The following is a 27,708-nucleotide window of genomic DNA, read 5'->3' as shown; positions in this document are numbered from 1 at the left end:
AGTTGTGTGGCCTAATGGTGATCAATTAATGCCTGAACAGACATAGCTGATAACAGTGGGTGCACAAGTCCGACCACCATCCGTCATGGCTGACCATGACCTCTGTATGGAGTAACAGGCAAAAAATAGGCCTTCCTCACATCAGGAATTTCATGAAGATGTCGAAGTCTGGACATAGCCTATCATTAAACTTACAGGTCATACACCTGAGTTTGGTGAAAGACATGACAATCCTTTGTTTCCCAAAAGCAAGTAGTCCCTTCAATAAAATGCTGTTGTTGCCCTTATGAAATACATTTCTCAAAATGTTTATGTTAGTGAAGTAAAACTTGCCTTATCCCTCTGTTTAGTTAAACTGCCTGACTCAAGTCTAGTGTGTTTTCAGCACCAGGGACAGTTCCCATTAAAACTCAGCCACACAGGTTCAGCGCGGTTCAGAGTCATAGACAGCTCCAAAGCAAAGTGCACTTTCTGCCCACATTTCTATGGGCCAGACAAAAGACAACTGTGGTGATGGGGCAGTGGATAAGACACACGTCTATGGTGTGACAGCCCTGGGTTCAATCCCCCACTGTGACACGTCCACCAATGTGTCCCTGAGCAAGACACTCTAGAGGCGTGTGACCTCTGATCTAAATAGCAAGTCGCTTTGGATAAAAGCATCAGATAAATGAATAAATGTGGTGGTAAGAACAAATGCAGCAGTACTCAAAAAAGTTCACAATTAATGCATCTTTTTGTAGCATATAGTGAATTGTTTCTTATCCTATCTGCTTTAGTACATTCTTCTCTTTTGATCTTCAGTAGAGGTCATATGGAGACTTTATTGGTGGTGGTTAGTAATGAGAGCTCAGTTTGATATCTGACATATACTCCGATTAGAGGCCTTCTTGAGGTAAATACTTCCTCTCTGTCTATACATAAAGAGAGTCTTGGATCATTTATGATGTGAGTTATGATGTGGAGAATTCTCCCTGTTATACTGATTAAACGCAGCTTAGGACAATCTCCTGTGCAGCCAGCACAACTCCAGGCATTCTTCATTTGGGCCTGTGGCTGTAAAGACTCAAACTGCATTCAGGTGCTGTCTGATTAATCAGAAAACTAAATTGTGAACACCATTAAAAGTTGGAGAAAATTTTGCAATGTGCTCTAGGAGTTGTGGTGTAAAATCAAATAGGCCAATTGTATCAGACAAACGGGAACTCAAGGTTAAATGTGTAATTACAGCAATGAATGCTCTGTATTCGATTGCTGGCTACAGTTCAAACAAGGACGACCATATGGAGACAGGACAGAACAGTCAATTGCCATAAAACCCCAATACATGTTTGTCTGAAAAGCAACTTATTAAATCTGCTTGTTAGCTAAAGTCACAGCATCCTTATCAAGACATCAATCTTGGATTAATGTTGTTGGGACAGTTTTCTTTCCAACAAAATGGCAGCAGTGAAAGCAACACACAACAACAACTCGAGTAGGTTAACAATTGAACGCACCGTCCAACAAATACAGCAGTGTGGCCCTTTTACAATCACTACAACACTGGCAACGAAATTACGAAATGTAGGATCTTTATCTATGGTAATTGTGCAGGGAACAGGTACCCATTCATGCTAAGTGTGGAAATTGCCTCATATCTGTTGGGGTACAGTATGAAGGCCTTGTTTTATCATCACCAACACCCTCTCCCAAAGGTTGGTAATAAAGTGAGGAAACCCATAGAGTTCCACCAAGTGCTTCAGGACTATTGATTTACCTTCACTTCTACTCTCACATGGACTCGTACAGTCGCTCCTTCAGTCTCTCTTTCTCTCTCTGAGGGCCGTCTTCGCTTCCTCACCCGTTGCTACCGCCCACTCCTCCTCCACCACTTGATTATTTTCAGCTCCGCCGTGTGCGTGTGCGCGCGCAAACGCGTGAACCAGGCACTGGCTGGCTGGCTGGTTTGGGAAATACCTGGTCACGATCGATGAGGAGAGGATTCATCTTGGTTGCATACCGCCCCCTACTGTCCTGAAATGAGAACTTAAAAGTAGACCTTAAACGCACCATGATGCGTGTGCCAAAAGATGTATAGTCTATCTGCATTAACACACTATCAGCCTGCAACTCAGTGAGGATGAAAGACCAAATTAGTAAACAATCAAAAGAAACTAAATGATGCATTATAAAAAAAATCCCAGCCCATATAACAAAATATATTATAACTGTTTACACACAAATAGGCACGTAAACATGCAAATATTGCAATCCGATTAATGGTATAAAGGCTATGTGATGCCTTCTCGTCGGTGCAGCATTTAGAACAGCATTTGACCGGTTACACCAGACTCTTGATCACTAAATATTTATCGACTTGGGTCATGAACAGGAGGGGATTTAATGGTTTTCACTGTTCTCTGCACTGCTCGCTCGGATCGCAGTGTTCTTCCATGCGCCTTAACCCGAGCAGAAATACAAAGAGAGACAAAAAGACATCATGAAAGGCTTAAGTGACTCGTTCGGTGGGGATAAAAATAGATTTGGTTGCTTTGCGAGGGAAACCCTGGTCTGGATTGCCCTCTAGAGGGGAGACTTTGCAAAGACAACAGAGACGCTGGTTTGATCGTTTATTTTCTGCAATAAAATGTGCTGAAATGTTCAACAGCGTTGTTAAACACACGTCATCTATATTTCTAATAAATTTATAAGAGTCCGTTTTATTTGTTGCAAATACCAATTTGTGTATAAATAAAGACAGGTCCGATTTAAATTGTAGAGGTCTTCCCTTTTTATGTATTTACTTCATTAAGAACAATGTCCCCGGAAACACTGCAAGTATTCTGGAGAACGACAAAACTTGAGATTATAAAGTCTACCTTCATACATCCCTAATTACAAAATGGAGCTTATTCATGATTTGATTAGATTTTTTTCAATCATATTGAAGCTCATGTATCTAAATGCAACGATTTTTGCACGATGGTAGGTCTTTCATTTAGCGTGCTGGAAGCATTATTAAAACCACCAACCCAATGAAGAAAAAGCTGCATCTCTGCTTTTTCATTAATATGTAACTTTCACATTAATGGTTTGTAGGTTTAGTTAAATACTTAAAACCATTCAGAGTTGCCTCTCTGTAAAACGCTGCCACAGTCGATTCAGAAAATTGTGAGTTTGAGCGCCCCTCCAAAGCATCCACCTACACACACACACCAGCACACGTGTCTTCACGTGCAGACCTGTAGCACCCACACAGAGCTGTCTCTTCTATACTTTTGAGAACCAGTTTGGTATGCATGCTGACATGTTCCTTGATATCCTTTTAGGAATAAGATTTGGCTTTAGAGTATTAGAATTAGACTAGGTTTAGGTGAGGCCCATAAACTCCTGTTCCTTTAGCATTACAAACAAGTATGGACTAAAATATGAATTAAATTAGGATTTAGGCAGGTAGAGGTTCACTTTAGTTCAAACTTGGATTCAGTGCTAAGACTAAATTAAGTAAGTAAGCAATACAACATGTTTGACATCTTTCATATCCAATTACCACAGAATTTTACTTTGCAGATTTATACCAGAAAAAAAAAAAAGGACAAAAATCAATGTAACCCCCCCCCAAACATTTACCTATTAAAACATGAAATGAGGAAACTTTAATCAAGGACCAGGCTCCAGGTTAAGTATAGATCTATTGAAAATGACTGTTGGAAAACAGAAGATATTAGAATTAATATAAACCCTAAAAACGTTTATGGCTAAATGGTGCGTTAACCTAGTTTTTCCATAAATCCCATCTGTTACATTAGGTTGTTTAGGAACAGTCAAGATTAGGTCTTTAGTATAAGGTTTAACATACAAGTTCACTTTTACATTAAGTGGAATAATTAATATAGTTAAAAGTATTATAGCATATGAAACGTGTAAGAAAATGTGCCATGACTGAACATGCACAAAGCAAGCAGAGCATTCCCACCAGGGTGAGTAAAATAAAGTGTGTTCTAAACATGGCAGCGACTATTTATAGCCCCTTCAATTACTGAGAGCTGGATTCTACTGTTTTCTACTTCAAAGCAAACACACACACACACACACATATATATATAAACCCAACCACCCACAGTACTGAGGGGAGGGAGGAGTGGGAAGGAGATGCAGACATGTAGACAGCTGAGAAGGCACCTTTCTATGTGTTTTCTAAATGTAGATGCCAGATTGTGGGCTAAAATTACCTGCTCTTCATTCTGCTTTGGTACAGATATAGGCGAGTACAAATAGAAAGAAGAGGGAAAAGGAGAGAAAGGAGGGGGGAGAAGATAAATAGGAATAATGAGTGGGTAAGCAAATGAATGGATCGTGAGAGGACAGAATGGGAGGAGAAAGGTAAGTTTGGAAAAGGTTTTGAACATTCAAGTTTTGCATTGAGAAAAAAAGAAATCTGAAACAGTAGAATTGTGTAGGGTTGGATCTTTGTCTTGATCCCAGATCAGTTTAACTACTGCAAAATTCTATATTAACAAGGACAAAAGTTCATACTTCCATACAAGTTTATGATAAAAATCCAATGAAACAACATCATTGATTCATACAAAGTAGAATAGTCAGCCAATTAAACTTAGGTTCTAATAAAAAAGAAAACAAGATTAAATAAAAAGGTAGAAAGAAATGCATTCATCAACATGTTCCAAGACAAGAGGATCTTTACCTTTTCCTACAACAATCTGACAAAAATATTTATCAGTTACAACTTGGCAGTCTTTTGTTCCACAAAAATACACAGTATAATATTTTTAGAATAAAGGGGTAAACATTTAGATGTACTAGACTGAGCCCGTTGTATGATGTTCTGAAGACAAGAAACCAAACCTCCACCCCCCCACCCCCCCTCCAAAAACAACAACAAAAATAAATCTGGATCTGCAGGTTGGTAAGTGAAAAAGACTTGGACACCAGTTAAAAAAAAAGGGAAGAGTAGGTGACAAATAGTCCATATTTGTGTGGAAAAGATCTTGATGTGATGCAGTTCAATGAGCAATATGTACTGTGCGAGTGTCTCAGTAGGTTCGGCCTCGGCTCCTGCTGCCTCTGGCTCCGAAGCCTCGTCCTCGGCCGCCCCTGAACCCACCACGCTGCTCTGGAGAAAAGAATGAAAAAAAAAAAAAAGGATGAGACATGGCTATATTCTGACCAATCTGAATTTTTTTAATATTTGAGAATTTAATACTAATATATATTTTTTGGGGATAAATGTACTTTAAATTAGATTTTTAAAAGGATATGTACTGAACAGTTTACAGGTGAAAAATGAACTTGGCAGTGCTCTGACGGACAAACTGTTATAATTCTGTACTGCATTTTCTTGTTACTTAGTGAACATACAGCATTTACGGTTATATATTTTAGTTAAATATCTCTTGGATTTGCCCATTTTAGATGTTTTGTTTCTTTAAAAGTATATATTTCCGAGCATAATTTTAATATAATGCAAATTCAAACTGACTGACTGGTTTTTAAAATGATGTACAATGGTGAAGCCATTCGTAGTTCCATATTTAGCTATTTATTGGCAAAGTTGTGATTTTTGCAATCATACGGATCATACAGGTTAACAATGGTAAAGTGGATTATGCTGCCGGTGCACTTTGAAAAGTTTGATGCTTTTTTTGGACGCAACTTTGAATTGCCACGAGATTCCATTTAAGTTCTGTGAATCCAATCTCACTATAGTCAGGAGCAAGCTACAGACTTTTCAGAGCCAACATTAAACATACAGAGGGTTAGTATTTGTGTCAATGAAACCAATAAACAATTCGTAACAAAACGTGAACATGCTGCACAACAGTGTTTACTGTGCCGAGAAAGTTGCCGCAAAAGGATTCCTCACCATAGTTAAAATTGCCGATGGTGGCGCTGTACTTGCCGCTGGGGGGATTGTAGATTTGTCGTGCGTCCCTCCGGGGCTGAGGAGAGATCTGTTTTTTTGTGCTGGCACCGGAGCCCATCTCCTCACCTGACGGACGCTTGGGCCTACAAACACAAAAGAAGAGTAGATGATGACCGAACAGGGAAAAAAAGGAAACTTGGCTGCATTGTGTGTGGCTACCAGCTGCTAAAAGGTTTTTCTACCATCTCTAACCTGAGGCAACATTGGTGACAAAAAGTGGGAGCAGACTTACGCTACTGCCTCCGTCTTCTGGACAGGTTTCCAAGACAGAGTGACTGTGCTCTTGAATGATGGTGGGTTGTGAAAGAGATCCTAGAATGAAAATAAAGATTAACAGTCACATTTAAAATACAATAAAGCTATTGCCTGCAATGCAGTTTATATTTTACTCTCCTGAAATAACCAGAAAACTAGAAACCATGTACATTGTAATGCAATCCAATATAACAGTCTTTATAATAAATCCTTCCCTCGTAAAAGTTGATATTCTCAATTGTCTTTGACATTGTGTCAGAAAGGTGCCGTGTTTACTTGTGTAGTGTTGAACTGCATTATAGTTGTGAGGTGTTTCTGCCTCTCCAGATACATAAATTATGGGATAACATGTTTTAACATACTGCAGCTCAGTGTAGCGACACCACAAAAACAATTCCATACACCAATGACCTGAGCAGTAGGCTGGATAAAAAAACTGCACATTTAATGCAAGTGTGTTGCAATCATACACACATTCTTATTTTTCTGGTCACTCAGTGTATATGACCAACACCATACCTTGATGAGGACATTAATGTTGTTTGTGATCTTGAGGGCCACCACTTTGATCTTGTTCTGATTACAAAAACAGAAGTTTTGCAAGTCTTACATTAGATATTTCACAGCAGAACAAAAAACAACTTCACTACTCAGTTTGCATCGTTGTTGACTTTATGCATGAAGTTTCTACTTAAGTTAAGCAAGTTGACCGTAGTTGTTACCTCTTCTGTCTTCAGAGCATCTCCTGTTTTGCCTTGCAGTGCTACTCGCAGCTGTCTTATGTAAACCTGCAGGCCCCTGGCAAAATACTGTAACCTGCCGAACACAAACCAAATTTAATTCAACAAAGTTCATTGTAAATACATTCAAGTAGGCATTTTGGGGTGAAAAGGTGGGCTTTCCTGTAAATTAAGCTAACCCATCAATCACACCTCACCTGATCTTGAAGTCTTTGAGGCGCTCAGCATCCACTTTGTCGAGGAGAAAGTCTGGCAACTTCTTGCCCAGTTGGTGGAAGCCAAAGAGGAGACACTCCACGTAGCTGAACTGCAGTTTGGGCTCCTCGTTCGCTGAGTTCTCACCGTTCTCCACCTCTTCTGGTGGCAGAGGCATGAACTCCTACACAAACAGAAAAAACATGAAAAGTCATGGCCAGAACCTTGTTGTTACCCCTTCAATTATTGTGGAGCCTGCACTGAAATTACCTCTACATCAAGTGAATGAATCTTATAAATCATAACTATTAGGGCTACTGTTTTAAGTTCCCCAAGTCAATTACAGCTTCTTTGTATTTTATAGATAAAGCTATTAGGATATATTTCAATACATTTTCCCCACTTTGAGTTTAACAACTCTGACAGTAGTAGTAAAAATGTAGGTACTTAAAAAGAAGGCTGTTGGTTCAAATACCCAGACCAAGTGGGCATATGTGACCAAGGAAATAAAATAAATCATGCTCTTGAATGTCACAACTGCTATTATCCTTAGACAGAAAATCCTCAGTTGCGGAGGACTGACTGTGTGCAACATCATAAAGTAAAGCAAGGAAATGTTAAAAAAAGCAATACAATCTCAGCCTGGATCAGGGGAAAACAGCCAATGTTTATTTTGATTTGTAAGTGCATTTACACTTGTATTTCTCCATGTTCAACAACAACAGGACAATCCGTTCTCACCAGCAGCTTGGTAAACAGCATGTTGAGGTTGGCCTCCAGCTTCTCCATGTCTCCACAGAACGGACTCATCTCAGCCAGCAGCTTCAGCACCTACGCACACACACACACACACACACACAGCTTAGCAGATCCCCTCACACAGTGTAATGTGCATTGCTAATGAGAAATAGTGTTGCATGGTTCAAACTAATGACCCATTAACAACATGCAGTTGGCTGACACCTCTGACAGGTGGCTGCCACGCTGACTTTGTTTACTACTACAACTGCTCACCAAATGTCAGACATTAGGAATATCGACCTCACACCAGTGGCCATATTCAAGTGGAAGTGCTGATTCAGGCTGAATAAATCCAGGTCAGGAAACTAGTCTTTTTGTCTAATAGCCACACTAGCTCATAAACTGCAACACTGAATAAGCACTGTAAGTTAAAGAGATGCGAAGTTGGAGGGGCTGCTGGTTCTGGGTCTTCCCAAATTTTGTATTTCCATTTAAAATAATAATTAAACAAAATCCTTAATGTTAATTAACACAGAGATACTGGACTGTCCAGATTACATTAGGATATTGCCACCAGTTACAATTCGTTTCTGAGAAATCCTGTCTTGTGAGCCGGCATGGTGGACAGGTCTATATAATACACTACCCATGAGCCTCGGCCACTGTCAGAAGGGCAGATTAGAGTTTTAGCAAATTCAAAACGCTTTGGCAACAACTGGGCGCCAAAGTTGCAGAATCCACCAACAGTTGAACTACAACTGATTTAAGATCAGGGCTGCACATCACAGAATTTTAATTTCAGAGATTGCCAAAATACAACTTGGGAGATAACGTCTACCTTATAATGTTTATGTACACAAGCTTGTGCCTTCGTCTTTTTAGTCAAAGAGCCAGATATTTTCTGATGCAGTTCTTCCCTTTTGTACTGATGATTCAATCGTGAGAGTTTCATGCGGCTCCAAGCCTTAGAAGAACTGTGAGTCACCTAACACTGTCTATGGGGAAACAAATGGGAATTTTACTTTCCGCACCCAAAATACATTGTTAGAGAAGAAGAACTATGCAGAATTTGAATACCACTAAATAGTTGCAATAAATTCAAAGGTAAAAAAACAAACAAAAAAAACCTGGTAAAGATGTCAAAGAAAGAAGTCTCAGTGTTTCCCCTAGGATGGAGTTATAGCAGCGGAGGTGAAGCAAAATTTTTGTCTGAATATAAAACTGCAACACAACATGTCTCAGCAGTATTGCTCGTGTCCATGAGCATGCAATGCACATCAGAATAGTTTAAAACTTCAGTGTTTTCCCAGTTTAATGTACGCTTTAGCTGAATGTTTTGGTGTTGGTGGTCATGGTCAGGGTGGTGGGGGGTTTGCAGGTCCTCCCAAGAAAGTTTTACGTTTTCCAATGACGAATCGGTAATTTCACATTGGGTCATTATTTTCACCATATGTCTGAACAAAGAGTTGGAAAAGCTAGAGCAGATAATAAATAACCAAAAGCAAAAGATCAGTCTACTGGGAATTTGCTTTACTAACCTCAGCTCCTCCAGTCACCACCGGCCTTTCTTTTCCTAACAACCACGCTTTCATCTGAAAAATAATTGAACCAGTCTGTACAGGACAGAGCTGCAGGCTAACGTTACACCAGTTTACTCTCAGATTGTTACTGATGTTCTCAACATTGGACAAGTAGGCAGTAATAAAATACAGCTACCAGTTACTTTCTATTGAGCCTGCTGTTGAAGCTTTCCTGCTCAGCTCAGTCAGAAGGGGAGGGGGGATGTTAGCTAACTTAGTGCCAACATGCTTCACTTTTTCAGCAGGTGGGGAAACAACAGACTTTTCTTGGTTTTGAGAAGCCGACACACTGTAACCAACACCGTACATTTACTGCCAGAATTTTTTCCTCCGCTCGCATTCACCGTCACTTTCTGCCGCTCGGACAATCAAACACTCACTAGGCACCTCCTGATTCCTTACAGGAATTACGCTGTTATAACAGCATCTGTCACGTAGATGTTTTGTATAGAACGATGAGAGGAAGCGAGCCAAGTATTGAGTGTTGCCGTGCTCCCACAGTGTGCGAGTGAAAACATTTGTAGCGCATAGTTTAATTATCGTGGGAAATTTTAGTAGCGGCGGTCATGATGAACGCATATAGGGGAAACACTGCGTCCACTTTTAGATTTGATTTCAACTATCCCACAATCCCCCAATGCTAACAACATCTGACAAACCAGAAATCCTGTAAAACCTGCTGCAATGTGCTGGAATAAGCTGGTAAGACCAAATAATGATGTCCAAGAGCCAATTTCTCATTAGTCAGTACAATGAAGAACTCACCTCCAACTGAATGTCCAGCTCAGCCACAGGACTTGTCAGGGTGCTGAGGTTGGGCAGGACGTGTTCACAGAAGTAGGTTACAAAACGCGTGGAATGGACATTTTTCTACAAGACAGAAGAAAGACACGATTAATTAAAAATTAATGCCAATTAGAATATGCAACAAGTATTTTATTTACATATATTTTTATAAAATTGTAAATTGATTAGTCGATCTACTGAAAATAATCAACTATTTTTATAATTCATTGTCTCAGTCCTTTTTCATGCAAATGTGCAACTTTTCTTTGTTTGATGTAATGGCAAACTATTTTTGTAACTAAAAAATAACTATTTTTGTAACAGTCGATTCAAAGATGCAACTTTATGCTTTACTGATTAGTGAACTTTATTTGTTGCACAACAGTAGCTTCATTTATTTTTTTGAACATGATTTCATCAGTGAACTTGGTTGATAACCACCAATTATACTCACAGAGAATAGGGGCAGTGCCTGGCGCGTGCACTGAAGTAGGCGGTCAACAGTATCGGGGTCAGCTGGGTTGAGGGCCTGCTCCAGGAAAGCCTGCTCCACCACCAGCTCGACCAGCTGCTGCCGCCCGTTCACTGTCTGCAGCACCCGCAGGCCTGACACTACACGCATCAACAGCACAAACTCCTCTCCAGTCACGTCCTCCATTACCTGAGTAGGCAGCAGGACTCTTTGTCAACATACTCATGCCAACATCCACCAAATACTACACCATTGTTTGAGCTCCATCTAACATAGCTTCAATAAACTAGACATCAACTTTTTTTAAATGGTAACTAAAACCATGGCCTTTAAATTAGATATATTAAACCAGGAGAGAGTGGTTGATGTACTCACAAATGCAAATCTTAAAACAGAAAAGAAGTTTCAGACACGCCTACATTGAGAAGTCAGCAAAATTACCAGCCAGAGCCAAAACAATCACCTTTGGCCAACACACCCTGATTCTAGACCACCATATAGTGATGTAAATAACCTTTGTTACATTCAGACTGACAAAGGATCATTCATCTTTGATAAACTCTACACTATATGCAAACCTTCTTTGTCTCTGCAAAGACGTAGTCCTCCACCTCCTTTGTCATGACGTCTTCTGGCAGGGTCTTCAGTTTGGCTGACAGAAACTTGATCGCCCTTTCCCGCACTATGTCCTCTCCCTGCAGGATCTGAGAGAAGAGGCCTCCGAGAGTACCTGGACACCAAATGACAGCAGTAGAATGGATAGTATCAGTACAAGTCAATAACAACAAAGTCATTGGGATCACAACCCCAATATGCACAATGAATATTACCAATGATGGAATACACAGCAAGCTGACAGATTGATTTCCAATGTTGTCAAAACATGTTTAAGTAGGTTGAGGAGATTACATAATATTCTGGTCCCCATCCTAAATATTATGAGGGGTCATTCCTAGGGCTGCACAATTAATGTAATCGCAATCTCGTCATGTAGGATTACATATATTTTAGATTTAATAAAACAGAAAAGGTGTGTGAGATACTCTTCTGTGTGTGCGCTATAGTCTGCTCATCATCTCTGCACCACACAGGGCTCTCGCATGTGCCTCTAAAAACAGATAAGCCTACATGAGAAAAATGTTTTGTGAGCAGTGTGCTAGTTACTTGCAAGACAACAAGCTACTGTACCCCAACTTCACTGCCGTATAATGGAAAATCTGTATTACTTTTAAGCCCGAGAATTATTTACAAAGTTGCATGAATTTACTAAACCATTTTATTATAATACAATCATATTTAAACACACAATAGCTTGGGGAGTGTTTGTACTTTGATAAGATAAAATGAATCAAGGACGTCAGCGTGTTGAAAAGTGGTGGAGACATAAGGGTTCAGATTAGGGGCGATACACTTAGCTCACATGCACTATTTACAATATTGGGTTCACGAGAACAAGATAAGATGATATTTTTACACTATTTGATGAAATATTCAATGCTGAAATATATTTAAATGGGGGTCCCCTAGAAAATTTTGAGCACTAAACACTTAATTTCCTGCATTCTGGAGATATTTTCTGCACCAATTTGTGGTAGAATTGTCTTTATTTAAATAAAGTGATTCAGATTTTTTTAGCTTAAACTTTTTGAACAATGCACATTTGTTTCTTTTATCTTTAAATTACAAGTTTTCTTATTGTGTAAATAAACCTTTCTCAAAGTATTTTTATTTGTTTTTTCAATATTTCATCTAAAGACTGCTTGAAATATTTATCTAGTATTGGCTTGAAAGCAGCGGGGATAAGGAGTTGGGGTCCGGTTTATTTTTCCCCTCGTTGCCGTGATCGGCGCATCTGGGTGACGCAAGTTTGATGTGCGTTAGTTTGATGTTTCCATTCACACTTGCCCATTCTGAGACGTCGAGCTAACGTTATTAGCACATCAGAGACGTTTTCTTTTCTTTTTTTAACCTAACTGACTGATTCGCGCAGAGCTGGATGCCAGAGCTTGTGCACCGGGAACACTTCACAGTCCAGAGCATAAAGCTGAACACAGATGTAGTAACAGTAACGTTACCTGTACTGCCGTATAACAGAGTCACACCAAATGGAGTATATTATGAAGTCTCACACAAAGTATTTATTTATGACATTACAACATTAATTACATCCTACAAAAGTATTTAAGGCCTTGGTAAAGGAAAATTAATACTTTGGTAATGAAATTTAAGACTTTTAAGGCCTTATTTTTGGAATATGAAATTTAAAACTTTAATACTTTTAAGACCCCGCGGGTACCCTGATTAACAAATTAGAGAGCAATGTACAGCCTTTTGCTTGCACAAGGATTCAATTTTAAAAAACAACCCACAAAATGAAAAGCTATAGCTGCTGGTTTTAATACTCAAAAAGTGGTTAAAAAAAAAAAAGTATACTATTATATGAAATTCTAAATCATTCAGATCTACTGGCTGTGGTGGATGAATGAGGATGCAGCGGCAATTCACCCAGGTATCTGTATAAAAGAATGCCCAGTGGACAGCCACTTAAAATAGGCCCAATAACATCCTGTGTTTCACATGGCCAGTCACACAGACGTAAATAAAAACACAACACCAGTAACAACTAACCCTCAACAAGGACAAAGAAATCTCCCTCTGGGATAAACCTCTCAATACCCCCCTTTTCTCAGTGTCCTCTTCCAGCAAAGCTCTGAACTTGGCTGAATAATTAAAAAGCATCCCTGGGCATAATTTGGCTAAAGAGTAGGGGAAAGCAACACTTACCCTTAGCATCCATCTTGAAGATAGAAACAAGTGCTGCATTCACTTGGTTGAACTCTGCTGTATCATCTGAAAGTGAAAAGATTTGATTCTTCAGTAGTCATTCTTAAATCAGCAAATCTGATATCCAGGCAATTATACTGACTGAAAAACAAATTACGACATTAACAATGGACCATAGCTGTGGTTGAAGTAAACACTAGTAAACCACCCCTGTCTGTTTGTAAAAACAAATTCAGGACCTCAAAAGGATATTAAAGTCTTAAGTGGTCAACTTGAGGCAACAAATACCTGTCTGAAGGAGCTGGGTGAGAATATCTGCAACTCTGAGGATGTTCTCGCCAGTTGCAAACCGTGGGAGCTCCTTGATTGCCTGTCGTCGAATCTGGACAAAGACAAGTGCACATACACACACAGGGAGTTATTAGAATGGAATAAAAATGACCATTGTGAAACTATACAGTCAACGGAGGGTGAGTGAGCTTTGTCAGTGAACAAGACAAAGTCTGTACCTGCCACCGAGTCCATAAGGCACCCTTGCACACCTGTGTCCTTTAATACTCACCGACACATCCTCATCTTCACAGAGATCAAGCTGAGCATTAATGGCTGCATCGGCCAGTTCCGGAAAGCTGCTGAAGAACTTGGGAATAAACTGCGCAGCCAGGCGCTTCTCCTTAGGGCCACCCTTCACACCATCCAAGATTACTTGGTAGGCATCTTTGTGCTGCAGAGTAAGAAAGATTACAATAATAAAGATGTGCAAGATATAACAGCAGCATCAAGTTATTATTCTTGCTGAACCACACATTACATAATATGGTGTGGGTTCCAGATTGAAAGTGACTTTGGTTCAATGCTCACTGGGACAGCAGTGCATACAGCTGTAACTTTTAACAGTGCCTGAACACTGAGTGTACCTGGGTATTACAGGCATGTTTACTACAGTAACGTGGGAATTAGGGCTGGACGATATGGGAAAAAATGTTATCACGATAAAAAGTTTCATCTCTTTCGATAATTATCACAATAAATATCAAATCATTATTTGTTTCAAGTTTAAAGGATGATTTTTGCTCATCAGTGAAAGTTGAAGAGACCTGATGGTTAAATCTTCTTTATGGTCAAACCTTGAGGCCAAACAGTTGTTCACAAATCTGAGGTAGAACATTCAAAACAATTATGATAAAATCTTTGTCAACAAATATGCATGAGTAAATTACGTAAAAGCTTTTATCAGTCCTTTTTCCTAAATAAAATAAAAATCTTAATAAAAAAAAAGTCCTAATTAGTGTATGATTCAAGTGAATAAAATCAAACATTTATTGAACATTTGTTATATTGTTATTGAAAAAAAAAATTATATTGCGATAATTAGTTATTGTTTTATTGTCCAGCCCTAGAGGGAATGCCTTGAAACTAGCCACTTTGAGGTCACAATGAGGACACTCAATTTTTTTTAACAAATAAACATTTTTTAATAAAGGGGAGTAGACTGTGAAAACAGTTGCGTTATGTCCTATTGTGGTCCGTTTATTTAGTAACGTTAGAATATATCGCAAAAGGACAACGGAAAAGGTGTTTGAAAGTTTCGGATTGACAAAGACTATTTTCACATTTATGTCAGTTACATAATACATCTATTCAATTGGCATGTAACAGACAAGCATCAATACAATAAGAGATCTCCAAGTAACAATAGATAATAGTAAGAAGAGCTATTACTAGCGCGTGAGGTAAATACCTCGGGAATAAAGTAATTTAGGAGTTCAAATAAACAATTAAAGCGATATGCACGTGATATAGGGTATACCTCCACTTACAAAACCCTGCAGGTTCACTAACCTGTAAACGTCAAGTATGTGCGATGAATTAAACTCATATTTGAGGTAAAGTAAATTATTTTTCCAAATGTGAAGCAAAGCTCCAAAAGCTTCCAGAGAAACATTATCTTAAATGAGAAGTAACGTTAACGTTACTGCGGTAGATTTGAGTTCACAACCTAGCTAGGCTTAATCTAGTTGCCCTGATTTTAGTTTGAAAGATAATGGGTTTAAATAGTAAGTTTATAACCGGCTGGTTTACTTGAAAGTAATAATTGTCGAGTTAGTAACGTTACCGTCTATATTTCAGGGTCGCTATGTCGAGGCCATTTACATTGGTCACTACGTTACGTTAGCTAGCTACAGCTAGCCTAGCACGCACACAATGTTATGTAGCGTAACTCAACAAAGTTAACACAGTGGAAGTAAAATAAGTACTGCGACAAATCAACTAAACTCTCGGTTCAACTGCGTTGAGACGCAAACAAACTGGGCTTTATTTACCTGGCTGAGGTTGTCCTTGGCATCAGCAAGGATCCCGTAGCTCCGATAGAGATCCTCGATAGTGACCGCCATCAGCGTGCGTCGCCTGCCGCTCACAGATAACAACGACGAGAAAATCGTAGAAGAAAACCCCTCTCGGGTTGCGATTGCTCCGTTTTGGACGACTGCAGCCCAAACAACGCCCTATTATCGGAAAATATGTTCTCTGGAAAAGGGGACGTGGAGCTGAAATTTCGAGAAGCCCGTGAATGAACACCCCCCACCGTCTGTCTTCCCGCAATCTCTGGTATGGTGGCTAAAATGCTACGGAACAATGAGTACCGTACATGCGCAGGTTCTTCTTCTTCCCTTTCTTTATGAAATTTAATTGGCGGTTGGCAAACAACGAATTGGTGCATTACCGCCACCAACTGGTACGGGGTGTCGATCAGAAAAAATGACTGGTAAATAAACAAAACAAAATAAAAGCCAACCAAACAAAACAAAAAAACTCATATCGTCTCAGTCATCTTGATTACTCTAAGATAAAAAAAAAAACAATTCGATTGCACTCATCTCTGGAGTTCTTTCTAAGAATATCTATTAAATCAAAGTGTAATGTTTTTTGTCATTCTGAAGTTCTGAATCAGTTTCCTTCTTTTTTCATCATACGGCTGATAGCGTACATGTTCTACTGTCACTTGTTAGTCACAACCGCCTGTGTTATTATTACCTATTTTGAATAAAGTGCTGTTTAACCCAGTGTGTCCAAATCTAAGTCTTAATATGATTGTATCATCTCTTCTGTTCCTTCTTGCACATCTCATTTCTCCCAGTTTCGTCAGAATTTTTTAAAACCACCGTCCTTTCCTCTCTTCCTCTCATTGCTTTTGCCATATTTTCTTCAGTTTCAGTAATTATGCTCTTGATCTCTGTTCTACTGATGCTAACTGCCACATCAATGTATTTTTTTGGTCTCCTTTTACAACCTTATCTGCTATTTCATTTCCTTTGATGACAACATGTGGTGGTACCCACAAAAATATAACTGCAATGCTCATCATTTGAACTCAACATATTGTTTTATGTATTTCTATCAAAATGTCTGGTCTGCACGCGCAGGTTTAACCGACCATGCAGAGTAACAACACATGTGACCACTAGTGTGCGCTTAAGTGGTGCGCAGTAAAATCAGTCATGTTTGAGGGAAATAAAATAAGATGCGTTGAGTCCCTTTTTTATTTTATGTACTATATATTTATAACTATAGGTCCATCTTGGGGCAGGCTGAGGTTCATGGGAGATGGTCTGTTTAGTAATTTCTTCACCTTCATCTGACATATTGTTTGTTATACACAGTAAAGTGACCCGTGTAAACTCTGAACACTGTATTTGACCTCTGACAGCGAAAAAATATGCATCAAAACTGAAAGTCAGTGCAAACACTTTTATTGAACTAATTCCCCACAACAACAATTCTGTACAAGCAATTTCCGCTCCAAATAAAATGTTTCTGGCATAAAACTTTGATCCAAGATTCAAGAAATGTGGTTTCACAAGAATCTTATTCCTGCTCCAAACTGGACCCCATCACATATCCTGCAAGGACCGCAATAAAAATTGGTTGAAATCAACATCAAAACAAAAAAATCAGGTTATTTCCAGCACATGGTAAAGACAATAGACATGGGACGTATGTCTCTTCAAAGAGTGCTCTCATCATGTACAGTATGTAATGTTCTCATGTGCATCTACATGGCTGTACAGAAAAAGTGCTTGTTTGTGAAAGAACGTGCTCCCAACTTTGATAGAGCAAGGTTTTGACATTGCTCAATATTTACTGTAATTGGTTTAATAAGCCCTTAATATTTCACACATGTAAACCGATTTGAGACTTACACTGCATAAGTTTTAGAGACTGACCTAGACAGGCAGTTTCAATGTGACTGTTTAGTCTATGCTAGTCTTTAATTCATCATTCATTGTCTGTTTGCTGGGGGGTATTGGAAATTATGTTTACCCAGTGTGCCTTAAATGTCTTTCAAGTAAATCTGCCTTAAATTAAAAATCCTCATACCTGCGATTAGCAAACATAACCAGCCCTACCTGTCTCCACTCTGGACTCCCATGGGAATGCAGTAATTCAGCTCCAGCCTGGCAATGTTCCCCAAACGCAGCACAATGCCCAGTCCATATGACCAACGGATGCATTCCGCCAGTTTCCTCAAATGTGCTTGTGGCCCCTCACCTGAGTAAAAACAAACACATAACACATCAAGGCTAACCCCTGTCCAAACCTGAACTAGATGCGAGTAAAAATTCAAATTCACCCAATCCTATTTAATGAATTCAGTCATAAATGTCAAAGTCTGGTGCGTTAAACATAAACCTTTAACTGACACTACATTGATAATTGTTCTGTTTCCAACTACTTACCATAGTTAAGGTTACAAAGGTTTCCGGCATTGAGGAAGAAGTGTGTTCTGAAGAGGTCACCAAAGCCCCCCTTGCCTGGTCTGAAGGGTAGAGGGGTGTAGAGGTGGAGGCCCCCAGCCCAGTAGCCCTCTCCTCCCAGGTAGTCACCTGCCATACCAGTAATACCAGCACACAACCCTTCACTTAACCATCAAACTTCACTCTGGTTACCAAGAAACTCAGCCAAGTTAATGTCTCACCTTCACTCTGTGGGCCCATACTGTACATACTGAATCCCCTGATACTGGTGGGGCCGCCTAGATAGAACCTAGGATGTCGACAAAGAAACACAAAACAAGACATAATACAGTTATAAGTTTTCTTTGAATACAAAAGAAGCCTAAAGTTAATGCATTTTTTTTTTATTTAACTTAGTTTTATGGCTACAGTTGGTCTAGTTCAGAGGTTTCACACTGTAAGGTGAAAGGGAAAAGTACATGCCGGTGTTCTGAAAACAACTAATAAAATGTACTCTGAACATCCAGAAATCCACTTAGAAATCATAGAAAAAGACACTTTTCAACTCCAGAACCAGCCTAAAAATCAAGAAAATCAAGACCGGTTTTGGTCTCGTCTCGGACGCAACCATATTTGTACTCAGTCTTGTCTTGGTCTCGGACTCGGGTATTATTTCAAGACTAGTCAAGACCATAACTTTTGGAAAATCAATAAATTGCTTTTGCATTGTGTGATTTATTTGTTAACATCCCAACGTGGATGTAAAACGTATTGCTACAAATGCAACCAATAACCCTAATTAAAAATGTGTTGTTATGAGTGTCACCCCTCCCGCGATGGTAAACATTGGAAAAAAAGTGTTGAATAAAGATGCTTCGTTGATTCCAGCTCTTAGTTTTTGTATGTGGGTGTTTTAATAGGAATGTGGATCTTTCAGATCAATTTGAGAAGTACCTATCATCTCGTTCCACATTTTATTGTGTGTCATGTAATGTGGGGAACTGGTCTTGGTCTTGACTCGCTCTCGCTCTCGATTTGGTCTCAGCCCCTAAAAGTCTTGGTCTTGTCTTGGTCTTTACTTGGTCTCGGTTTGGACGGTCTTGACTACAACACTAGTGTCAATCTGAGGAATTGTGAACAAGTATAAGCACAAAATAAATACAAAATAAAAAAAACGGAGCTCAAATTGTCTCGTTTTTCTCTGACTTCAAAAAAACACGGTTTCTCTATTTCTGTACCTGTCTGCTATGCTTGTTGGCCTGTCACCGATGGGTAGGAGCAAACCACCCCACAATGAGGCAGAAAGGACCTGGAAGAGTGTGTACACAGAATGACAGAAATAACAAACTAAAGAAGTATGTAAAGTTGTTGGGTTTTTTTAACATAAAAAGACAGACTACACCAAGGTTTTTGGAAATTAATCTGTTGGTCATTTGGTTAATTTAACAGACCGTTCTCACAAAAGCCTGGGTGTATTACTTGAATTCTTTACCTAGCAATAAACTATGATACAGTATTGTACATTAATGTAATAAATCTAACACTTCTATATCCTGTCAGTTATACATGGCCAAGTAAAACAGCTTAAAGTTAAACTGCATTAAGTGCCTTTAGATAAGAGTTTGTTAAACAGCTGAAATATAAAATGTAGAATCTCACTGAGTCCCAGAAGAGTGTTTTGTTGAGCTGAATCTCAAAGTCCTCTTTCAGGAAACTGGCATCGCCCCCAGTGTAACCAGCAAGTTCCTACACAACCATAACACAAACCGTCAACCTGGTGTACCACATCAGTCATGTTGTTTTCATAAAGCATTTTAAAAAATCTCTGACTAACCTGATGGATCTTCAGAAGGCCACCTTTCCTGGGAAGGATGGAGGAGTTTCTGGTGTCGATGACCATAGCATGCTGAAAAACAAAATGGCACCATTCGGCAGCCAATAAAAACTTCACATCTACTGTATCATACAGGCTATAGTCAAATCTTCAATTTAAAATAGAAGACAAATACTGAAAGTGAGGACTTGAGGGAATGGCCACTCTCCTCCCGGACGGCAAACGAGGCAGTGCGAGCCAGACATCCCAGCTCTCTCCACACTCCCTCCCACTTCAGTGTTTGGCTGGTCTTCCAGACAGGGAACTGTGGGTGGTAAATTGATAGTAAGAAAATAGTAAGTTTATTTCTTTTGTTTGTACAGATATCTTGCAGTAAATGAGCATACAGTATACATTGTTTGAAACATAGTAACTGTCCTTAAAACACAGGAAAAATAATGGCTCTGTGAAAGTCTGTCAAGGCCTATTTCATAATCCATCCATATATGACAAGTAAATGTTAGTGCAAAACAGATGGTCTAAAACAAAGTCCAAACTGGACTTTATGGTCCACAAGAGATTCTTTTCAGCTCGTTTCACTTCCTCAATGAGCACGGAAGCAAGAGAATCAGAAACACAATTTTAATTGCACAAAATGTGAGAAAAAAATAGAAACCAGTATTTACGCTCAGTTCTGCAGAGATGCCTCGATCCGTCTCCCTCAGGGAACTCCATGGAAACTGACCTGTTACTTTGTAGATGTTCAGTGAGATGCTGAAAGTGAAAAAGAAATGAACAATGTCAATACTTTAATAGGATCCCTTTGTGATTACAAAATATATCCATTTACATTTAAATTTACTCATCTGGCAGACACTTTAATCCAAAGCAATTTACATTTGACAAACAACATACAAGCATCAGTAAAGTAAGAGATCTATGAGTAACAACAGATATCAGCAAGAGCAGCAATAATACTTGTAAGAGCTATAAACGCATAAGGCCTCAATGGGATAGATACCTAGTGGAAGCAATAAGAGTTAACAAAAACAGTGCAATTAAGACAAGCAAGGTGTAAGGAGAGAGAGGACGAATAGCACAGGAAGTGCATGTTAGAGGTTATGGATTAGAGGTGTTCAGAAGTGGTGAGTTTTCAAGAGCTTCTTGTTAGTTCGTTCCACCATCATGGTGTTACAATATCGAAAGATATGAAACTTTTTATCGTGATACCATTTTTGGCCATATTGTCCAGCCCTAGTGCATGATGGACCCAAATCTATTCATAGTTTTCAGTCATGTGACATGCGCGGTGACCTGGAGGGCAAAACACGGACCAACAAAGCGTCTCACACCGCAACTCCCCCGCAGAGATGCCGCAAAAGCAATCAAATTTTATTTGGATCATCTTTCAACTTAAGAAAAAGAAAGACATGAACACAAACTGCAAGTATTGGGCATATCTGATCCATATAACGTTACAGCATCCGCTGCTGCATTTCTAGCGTTAAAAACCGCCAGGTCCCTGCCGCTGCTCGACTGCGGTAATTTTTACTTTTACCTTCTGGAGAATCCCTCACCTAACACAGCTCAGGCTCGTCTCCTCGATTAGTAAATCCGAAATCACAACAACCATCCCTCATTTTGGCAACACAAAAAGTAACAAACTCAAAGTAACAGTGTATCACTTGCATATTGGTTGGCAGGCAATGGAAATTAACGTCTTTTTGCTCTCCAAGGGAGCTTTTTCATTGGAGTGTGACGTCACGTAAAAACTATGAATAGCTCAAGTACCAGGAAAGTGACCTCAACCACCATTAAATGAGGCCAGTAATATGAACTGCATAACTTATAGCAAAAGAAAAAGCCTTCCTGCACATACAGTAAACATACATACATACTATGTATCAAGGTGATAAGGCCCAAAAAAATAATTTATTTTATGAAGTTGTTCATATCTTACTTGCGTTCAAAGTGTCCTGGTTGGGGTTTGAAGAAGGACAGGCCGTAGGATGTCTCTTTGGTCCCGTAGGAGAACTGGAAGGTCAGTTTCTCTGCCCGACCCAATACATTGGGTAACTTCAGGCCCAGTACCTGAAATTAAAGTGGGTGAGGTGATTAGGGTTTCCATTCTGTATTTAGAGGCAACCAAATTAATAACGGAAATTGGTAAACAAGTGTATTAAGGCCAGCGCAGTGTGACGCAATGATTGAATCCAAAACAGTATGTGGTCTTTCAGAAAGTATCTGGTGGCATGAGCCATCACAGTGCTCACCATGCTTCCCTCATTGTTTCCGACCATGGTGTTGTAGCTGCCTGTCATACGTCTCAGCTCAGTGACTTCAAACGTCACGTCGAGGCCGTTGGGAAGAGCATTTTCACCTAAAGAAAACAAACATCAAAATGATTTTATGTTAAAACAATGAGAGGGGTATCTCCTGTCATGATCTATGTTTGTCATTTGTTCATTAATTTGGAAATGTATGTGTGATTGACAGTACCTCGTGAGGTGTCAATAACAACTTCAACTTTTCTGAAGATACCGAGACGCAGCAGCTTCTGTCGGGCTTCATGGGATTTTCGCATCACCTGCACAACAAAATGAACCATGTGTTGGTGCTACTCACAAGCATAAATTGAACAAGCATTAATTAGTGCAGCTGTTTTAACATGCACCTACATCAATCAAGTTCTTTGCCTGGAAAACTCCTGCGATTTCATAAGTCAACAGGTCCTCCTTGGTTCTTCCGAGCCCATCTATGTGCACTCGTTGAACCACAACCTGAAAATTAAGAACATTAAAAACATCCTAAACAAAACACAGTATATTCATGTCACAAATAAATCTATTAAATTATTTAAGTCCACTAAAGCTGCTGGCCTGGTTGTGTTTTAGATACAGATTAAATAATTTCATTTACAGCCATTATAAAATTTTTTTTAGAAGTGGCTATTTTCTAATAAACTGTGGCATGGATATGAGGCAAGCAATGCCTTACTCCTACGCTGGCAACGCACAAACATAATGTGGAGGCAGGTCTGGCAATGTGAGAATCCTATTGAGGCAGTCTGGTGTAATTAAGGTCTGGAACAAAGCAAATCTTACATCCTTGTTTTCAAGAACTTCATGCTTTGGCTCCAGCTCAGTCTCTGGAGCCTCGATGTCGTCAGCTTGAACTCCTAGCTCTGGCCCCCGCATGGGCAGAGGATCCAGGCTCTGCAACGCAAAATATGAGGGCGAACATTTTTTAATTATATTATATTAATTATATTCGCAATCAGAGGTCATACTGTATTTTACCAATCAAATGGAAAAAATAGAGTGTTGAATCAAAATATATTAAATATGGGTCTACAAGATCAGGGCTGTAGGTACCACTGAGGTCATGTTCTTGGAAATATTTCTTGACATTTTAAGGGTTTATAATGACAAGAAAAGGAGTTTACATTCTATAAATACACACAGATTATACATGTTGGATATTTAAAAGCTGAATATCTTATTATTGCTTGATCTACTGACCATTTTCTTGATTAATCATTTGGTCTGAAAAGTATCTATCACGGTTTCCCACAGTGAAAGATGACTTCTTCACACGTCCGTCGAACAGACCAAAATACAAAGATATTAAGCTAACAAAGATATAAAACATATAAAAGCAGCAAATCATCACATAGGAGAAGCTGGAACCAGAGAGGGATTGACATTTTTGCTTGCTGATTAATTGTGTCAGACCTACACTACAGCATAATGCAAGGAGATTTACATTTTAATTTTTTGGTGTTTGACTGGTGACACACTCATTTCATAAATGCACTAAGCAAATGGGAAATGTGCAGGGGAAATGGAAAACTACTACTAATCACCTACTTATTTGGCTAACAAAAACATATAGATGAATTCTAGTTATATTTTGATTTGTCTGCAAACCTTTAACTACAAGTTTAATTTTCTCATATGACGTTTCTTTATTAATTTAAAAAGGTATATACTGAATGTGTCAAATATAACTGAGGGGCCGTGATTGCATTAATTCTTGTTAGATTCAAAAAATTGCTTTGCCAACATTGTTTGACATAAATATCCATCCAATAAAACTTCCTTAATTGAACTGAATTTAATATATATAACGTTTGTGTTTTTAAAATATGTACAGAACAAATGGATAAGACTAACAAGTAAGTAAAATGTTATAAAAAAAAAACACTAAGAGTGTAGAAAGCACATGCTGTCAGTCAGTGGAGAAACAGCTAACTTAGCATCTCTCATGCTGTCAATTTGTGTGAAAACACGCAGCAGACAGACTCTTTACGTTTAATTGTTAAGTTAAAACTTGATTGCCTGGTTTAGTAGAGAGGTAGTGCAGTGTCTTGTCACAGAGCTGAATGTCTGAGCCTTGTTGAATGTACAGTATGGGCCTTTCCCTTCACCACAACTGCCGAAATAAACATATAAAGAGGTCAAAATCTAACTTAGCAAACACGTTTACCGGACTTATCCTTACCCTGGCATGGACGGTGCCCATGCTAAGCTCCACAGGGCGCTGTCACAATAAAAATGGGCGAAACTTTGCGTGAATAAAAGACTGACTAACGTAACCTTACAAGTACCCGGAGAAAGTCGAAGATGCTCTGTATAAGTAGGCGGCCATGTCACTTCCTGGCCACGCCCTCTGTTGCTGCGCGTTCAACACAACAGCGCTGCAAAATGAGGGAAAAAAAGAAAAATGTTTTTAATTATGTTCAAGAAAAAGTATTCTAGATAGGTAGGTAGGTAGGTTTATTGTCACAATATAGCGAGTTATAGAGTGAAATTAACTAACTCCATTCTGCTACATAGCAGACAGACTAGTACTAATAGCCTACTATGAATGTTATTATTTTATAAAATATTAAACTATAATATATCATATCATTATTAAATGTATTACCAATGAATACAGCTACTACTAATAATAATAATAATATGTTTATTGTTTAAAAAAATTTTAATCAAATAAAATAAAGAGCTTAAAGAGATAGAGATCATTACTGTCAGAGATTATGTCATTTATTACTACAGGCAGTTTATTGTAGAAAAAATTGTTGTTTTAAGAGTAATCATTATTATACACTACACTATGTTCATAAACAGATTTTATGTTTCAGGCCAAGGTCATGCTGAAGAGTAAACAAAAGTATGGTGAAAACATGTCAAATGTACAGTATCTTCTATGTAAGGGACCTTATTAAACTGACCAAAAGTGTGAGATTAAATTTTTTTTTGTTTAATTTCAATAAAGAATAGAAAGGGAAAAACATCATTCAGAACTGCGATGTAGAGCTAGGACGTAGACTTACAATGTGAAACCTGTTGTACTTCGCCGAGAGCTCTCAATTAACAGCCTCCAGGTTTTAGAATAAATCCCACAACAACATGCAAATGTTGACTTTATTCTACAAAGTGGTGAATACTTGAAAGGAAATGAAACTACATGAATCAGAATACATGTTAACATTAGCAGTTTAATAACAATAATTATATAAAATGTGCTCATTTTATAAAACACAGCTACAGATAAAGCCAAGTCCAAATGACAACATCCATATCTATATATAAGTTCACAGTTATTCATACGTTGCTGAGCATCTCTGCAGGCCTTGCATCCTGTAACAACAAAGCAAGACAAAAATTACCTTTATAATATGGTGAATTTTGTAAATGCTAGTAATGTAATTGTCATGCTGTTTAGATTGTACAAGCTACTCTTACGCTTCTGTTTTGAAAGTCTCATGGGATATTCTGTCTTCATTTACACCTTCAGGACACTCATTAATGTCTTTTATGCCCAGTGTGGTCAGAGCTGTGGGGAAAAAGCCTCTCTGAGTATTTGTTTTAGTCCACAGTGTCTTATAAGTATAATTATTGGTTATAATACAAAAAGACTGAATACCTGACAAGTAAATGCATTAAAATATAGCTTATTATTTTGGTGGGTGACCTTGGTATTATGTTACTAATATAAATAATGATTGTGTATTTAATTATATTGAGAGTGTGTACAGTGTCGATCTCTCTGCCCAAGAAAACCTAATAGTGTCCATGTCCTGTGCTCACCCTGCTTGTATTGGGCAAAAGTGATGTATTTTTGGTTAGCGGGGTCCAGTATCCCAAACACTGCATTCAAGTTGGCGTTGTTGAACAGATTCGGCCCTCTCATACCACTCTGTTGAGAAATCTTCAGCTGTTCCAGTTGCTCAATAAGGAACTCTCTGGGATTCTCTGAAAGAACAAATCAATCACAATAAATCACTGCTGTTAAGGTTTCTATGCTGTGTTTATGGTGGCCTAATAAAGGTTAAATTATTTAACAATTTAAATTATTTCAATAAACTGGACAGCCAGGAGGTGATCCTTAATGTCCACCTCCAGTTAAAGAATAGGCATACACAAAATATGTATTTAGCATAATAGCAATGCTATTAAATTGAAATTACAATCGCAATCATAATATCAAGAATTGGGCTAGGCCTATGATAATCCTACAGTCCTAGACTCTCTCTCCTGTCTTTGTGTAGCAAATTGAGTTTATTATTATTTTACAAATAAACATGTCTCACGGTTTGGTCTGATGCCTGCCTTTTCCAGACCCTCAGCGACTTTAATTTTATCTTTTTGTCCCCACCAACAGTGACCTGAAATATCCACCCTTGACTTTAGGGAAGGTTTGCAGTAACCAAAATATTAGGATTCAGAACAACAATTTCAACAGAATAAAACCTAAAATGAACAATAGTAGAAATATAGCAATGTAAAACTGATAATATATTTAAATAAACTTTATACACTTGGGTATGTCCAGCATAGGAATAACGTTGACAACGTTTGTGCTGTGTTAAAACTGTAGGTGTTAAATTACATTTTAGTTTGTTTTTTTTAATTAATGCTTGGGTATGTATGTTTAGTTAACGTTAGTGCTCCTATTTCCATTTTTTCATCCTCTTTCCATCTGGCACCGGGAAAGTCAGAAGAACGAAACTCTAATCCAGCACAGATACAGTTAGATAAGGTCATTTGTGACTGGAAGGCTAACCAAAAACTTGTTATGGTCTTTCGTTAATACAATTTGAGCTAGCGTTAGCGTTACTAATTAAGCTATTACTAAAGAACTAGCGTTTTTCAGCACAGTGTGTTAGGCTGTGTGTATAACAGAGACTAAATAAGCTCTAACCAGGTCTGTAAAAGAACAGCATGCTGGTCAGGTTGTCCATGAGCTCGATAATTTTGTGTTTCTTGAGATAATCAGCAGCATCGTTTTCTCTCTGCGTCGCCATCTTTTCCACTTCACCTTTGTTTGAGCTTGTTGCTATGATACGCCAACACGAACGGTTGAGGCGTCAACACAAACAAACACACGTAACGTTACCTGTGTGGTCCATCACAAATACAAATAATCCTGACCAGATCACTTTTATGAGCCTAACCGCAACCCTAACTCTAACATTAACCTAAAACTAAAAGTAAAGTCAAACTTACAACAACAAAATGTCTTGGTGTTGCTTCTTTTGTCTGACAAACAGCCTCCAAACCCCAAATTATTTAATTTACAATGATACAGTACAAAGAAAAGCATCTTCACATCTTAAAAGCTGGAAACAGATTTTTTTTGGCATTCTAGCTTGATAAAATTACTTTAAAGAAG

At 38.6% G+C, this 27,708-nt stretch overlaps 3 protein-coding genes across 4 annotated transcripts; all 3 read right to left on the bottom strand.

Moving 5' to 3' along the window:
• Positions 1–4,511: 4,511 nt before the first annotated feature.
• On the bottom strand, positions 4,512–16,124 carry api5 (apoptosis inhibitor 5). The gene is made up of 14 exons (XM_038705783.1): positions 15,804–16,124; positions 14,042–14,203; positions 13,768–13,861; positions 13,480–13,545; positions 11,274–11,425; positions 10,678–10,884; positions 10,203–10,307; positions 7,858–7,947; positions 7,119–7,300; positions 6,904–6,997; positions 6,701–6,757; positions 6,159–6,238; positions 5,867–6,009; positions 4,512–5,116 (listed from the first exon to the last, which is right to left on the bottom strand). The coding sequence occupies exons 1-14, from the start codon at positions 15,873–15,875 to the stop codon at positions 5,037–5,039; spliced, it is 1,584 nt and encodes a 527-aa protein (XP_038561711.1). The 5' UTR covers positions 15,876–16,124; the 3' UTR covers positions 4,512–5,036.
• Positions 16,125–17,214: 1,090 nt separating this feature from the next.
• samm50 (SAMM50 sorting and assembly machinery component) lies at positions 17,215–24,688 on the bottom strand. Of its 2 annotated transcripts, none has more exons than XM_038705784.1 (15): positions 24,532–24,688; positions 23,133–23,243; positions 22,707–22,808; positions 22,528–22,615; positions 22,302–22,408; positions 21,989–22,119; positions 20,715–20,802; positions 20,225–20,353; positions 20,050–20,121; positions 19,875–19,961; positions 19,454–19,524; positions 18,458–18,525; positions 18,219–18,374; positions 17,889–18,030; positions 17,215–17,381 (listed from the first exon to the last, which is right to left on the bottom strand). In XM_038705784.1, the coding sequence occupies exons 1-15, from the start codon at positions 24,550–24,552 to the stop codon at positions 17,336–17,338; spliced, it is 1,419 nt and encodes a 472-aa protein (XP_038561712.1). In that variant the 5' UTR covers positions 24,553–24,688; the 3' UTR covers positions 17,215–17,335. The 2 variants fall into 2 exon arrangements, with proteins under 2 accessions (XP_038561712.1, XP_038561713.1); XM_038705785.1 differs by having other exon boundaries at positions 18,219–18,365.
• Positions 24,689–25,439: 751 nt separating this feature from the next.
• On the bottom strand, positions 25,440–27,638 carry si:dkey-42p14.3 (EF-hand calcium-binding domain-containing protein 10). Its single transcript, XM_038706978.1, has 4 exons — positions 27,238–27,638; positions 26,124–26,288; positions 25,779–25,869; positions 25,440–25,673 (listed from the first exon to the last, which is right to left on the bottom strand). Exons 1-4 carry the CDS (start codon positions 27,338–27,340, stop codon positions 25,634–25,636), a joined length of 399 nt encoding a protein of 132 aa, XP_038562906.1. The 5' UTR covers positions 27,341–27,638; the 3' UTR covers positions 25,440–25,633.
• Between the last annotated feature and the right edge of the window lie 70 nt (positions 27,639–27,708).

This window comes from Micropterus salmoides, unplaced genomic scaffold (assembly GCF_014851395.1).
Source record: "Micropterus salmoides isolate LMB-PRFRI ecotype aquatic unplaced genomic scaffold, ASM1485139v1 Ms_hic_scaffold_8, whole genome shotgun sequence".
Taxonomy (NCBI): domain Eukaryota; kingdom Metazoa; phylum Chordata; class Actinopteri; order Centrarchiformes; family Centrarchidae; genus Micropterus; species Micropterus salmoides.
This window is presented reverse-complemented; position numbering and strand designations above follow the sequence as displayed.

Excerpts from the sequence above, each read along its gene's own strand:
- si:dkey-42p14.3 (XM_038706978.1), bottom strand. The coding sequence starts at position 27,340 with ATGGCGACGCAGAGAGAAAACGATGCTGCTGATTATCTCAAGAAACAC. Across the intron at positions 26,289-27,237 it reads GCTGTTCTTTTACAGACCTG|AGAATCCCAGAGAGTTCCTT; the intron begins GTTAGAGCTTAT and ends TTGTTCTTTCAG. Across the intron at positions 25,674-25,778 it reads GAGACTTTCAAAACAGAAGC|GATGCAAGGCCTGCAGAGAT; the intron begins GTAAGAGTAGCT and ends TTGTTGTTACAG.
- samm50 (XM_038705784.1), bottom strand. The coding sequence starts at position 24,552 with ATGGGCACCGTCCATGCCAGG. Across the intron at positions 22,809-23,132 it reads AAGTTCTTGAAAACAAGGAT|GTTGTGGTTCAACGAGTGCA; the intron begins GTAAGATTTGCT and ends CTTAATTTTCAG. Across the intron at positions 22,409-22,527 it reads TGTTATTGACACCTCACGAG|GTGAAAATGCTCTTCCCAAC; the intron begins GTACTGTCAATC and ends TGTTTTCTTTAG.
- api5 (XM_038705783.1), bottom strand. The coding sequence starts at position 15,875 with ATGGCGGTCACTATCGAGGATCTCTATCGGAGCTACGGGATCCTTGCT. Across the intron at positions 13,862-14,041 it reads GTGAAGATGAGGATGTGTCG|ATTCGACGACAGGCAATCAA; the intron begins GTGAGTATTAAA and ends GTCTTTGTCCAG. Across the intron at positions 7,301-7,857 it reads TGCTGTTTACCAAGCTGCTG|GAGTTCATGCCTCTGCCACC; the intron begins GTGAGAACGGAT and ends CTGTTTGTGTAG.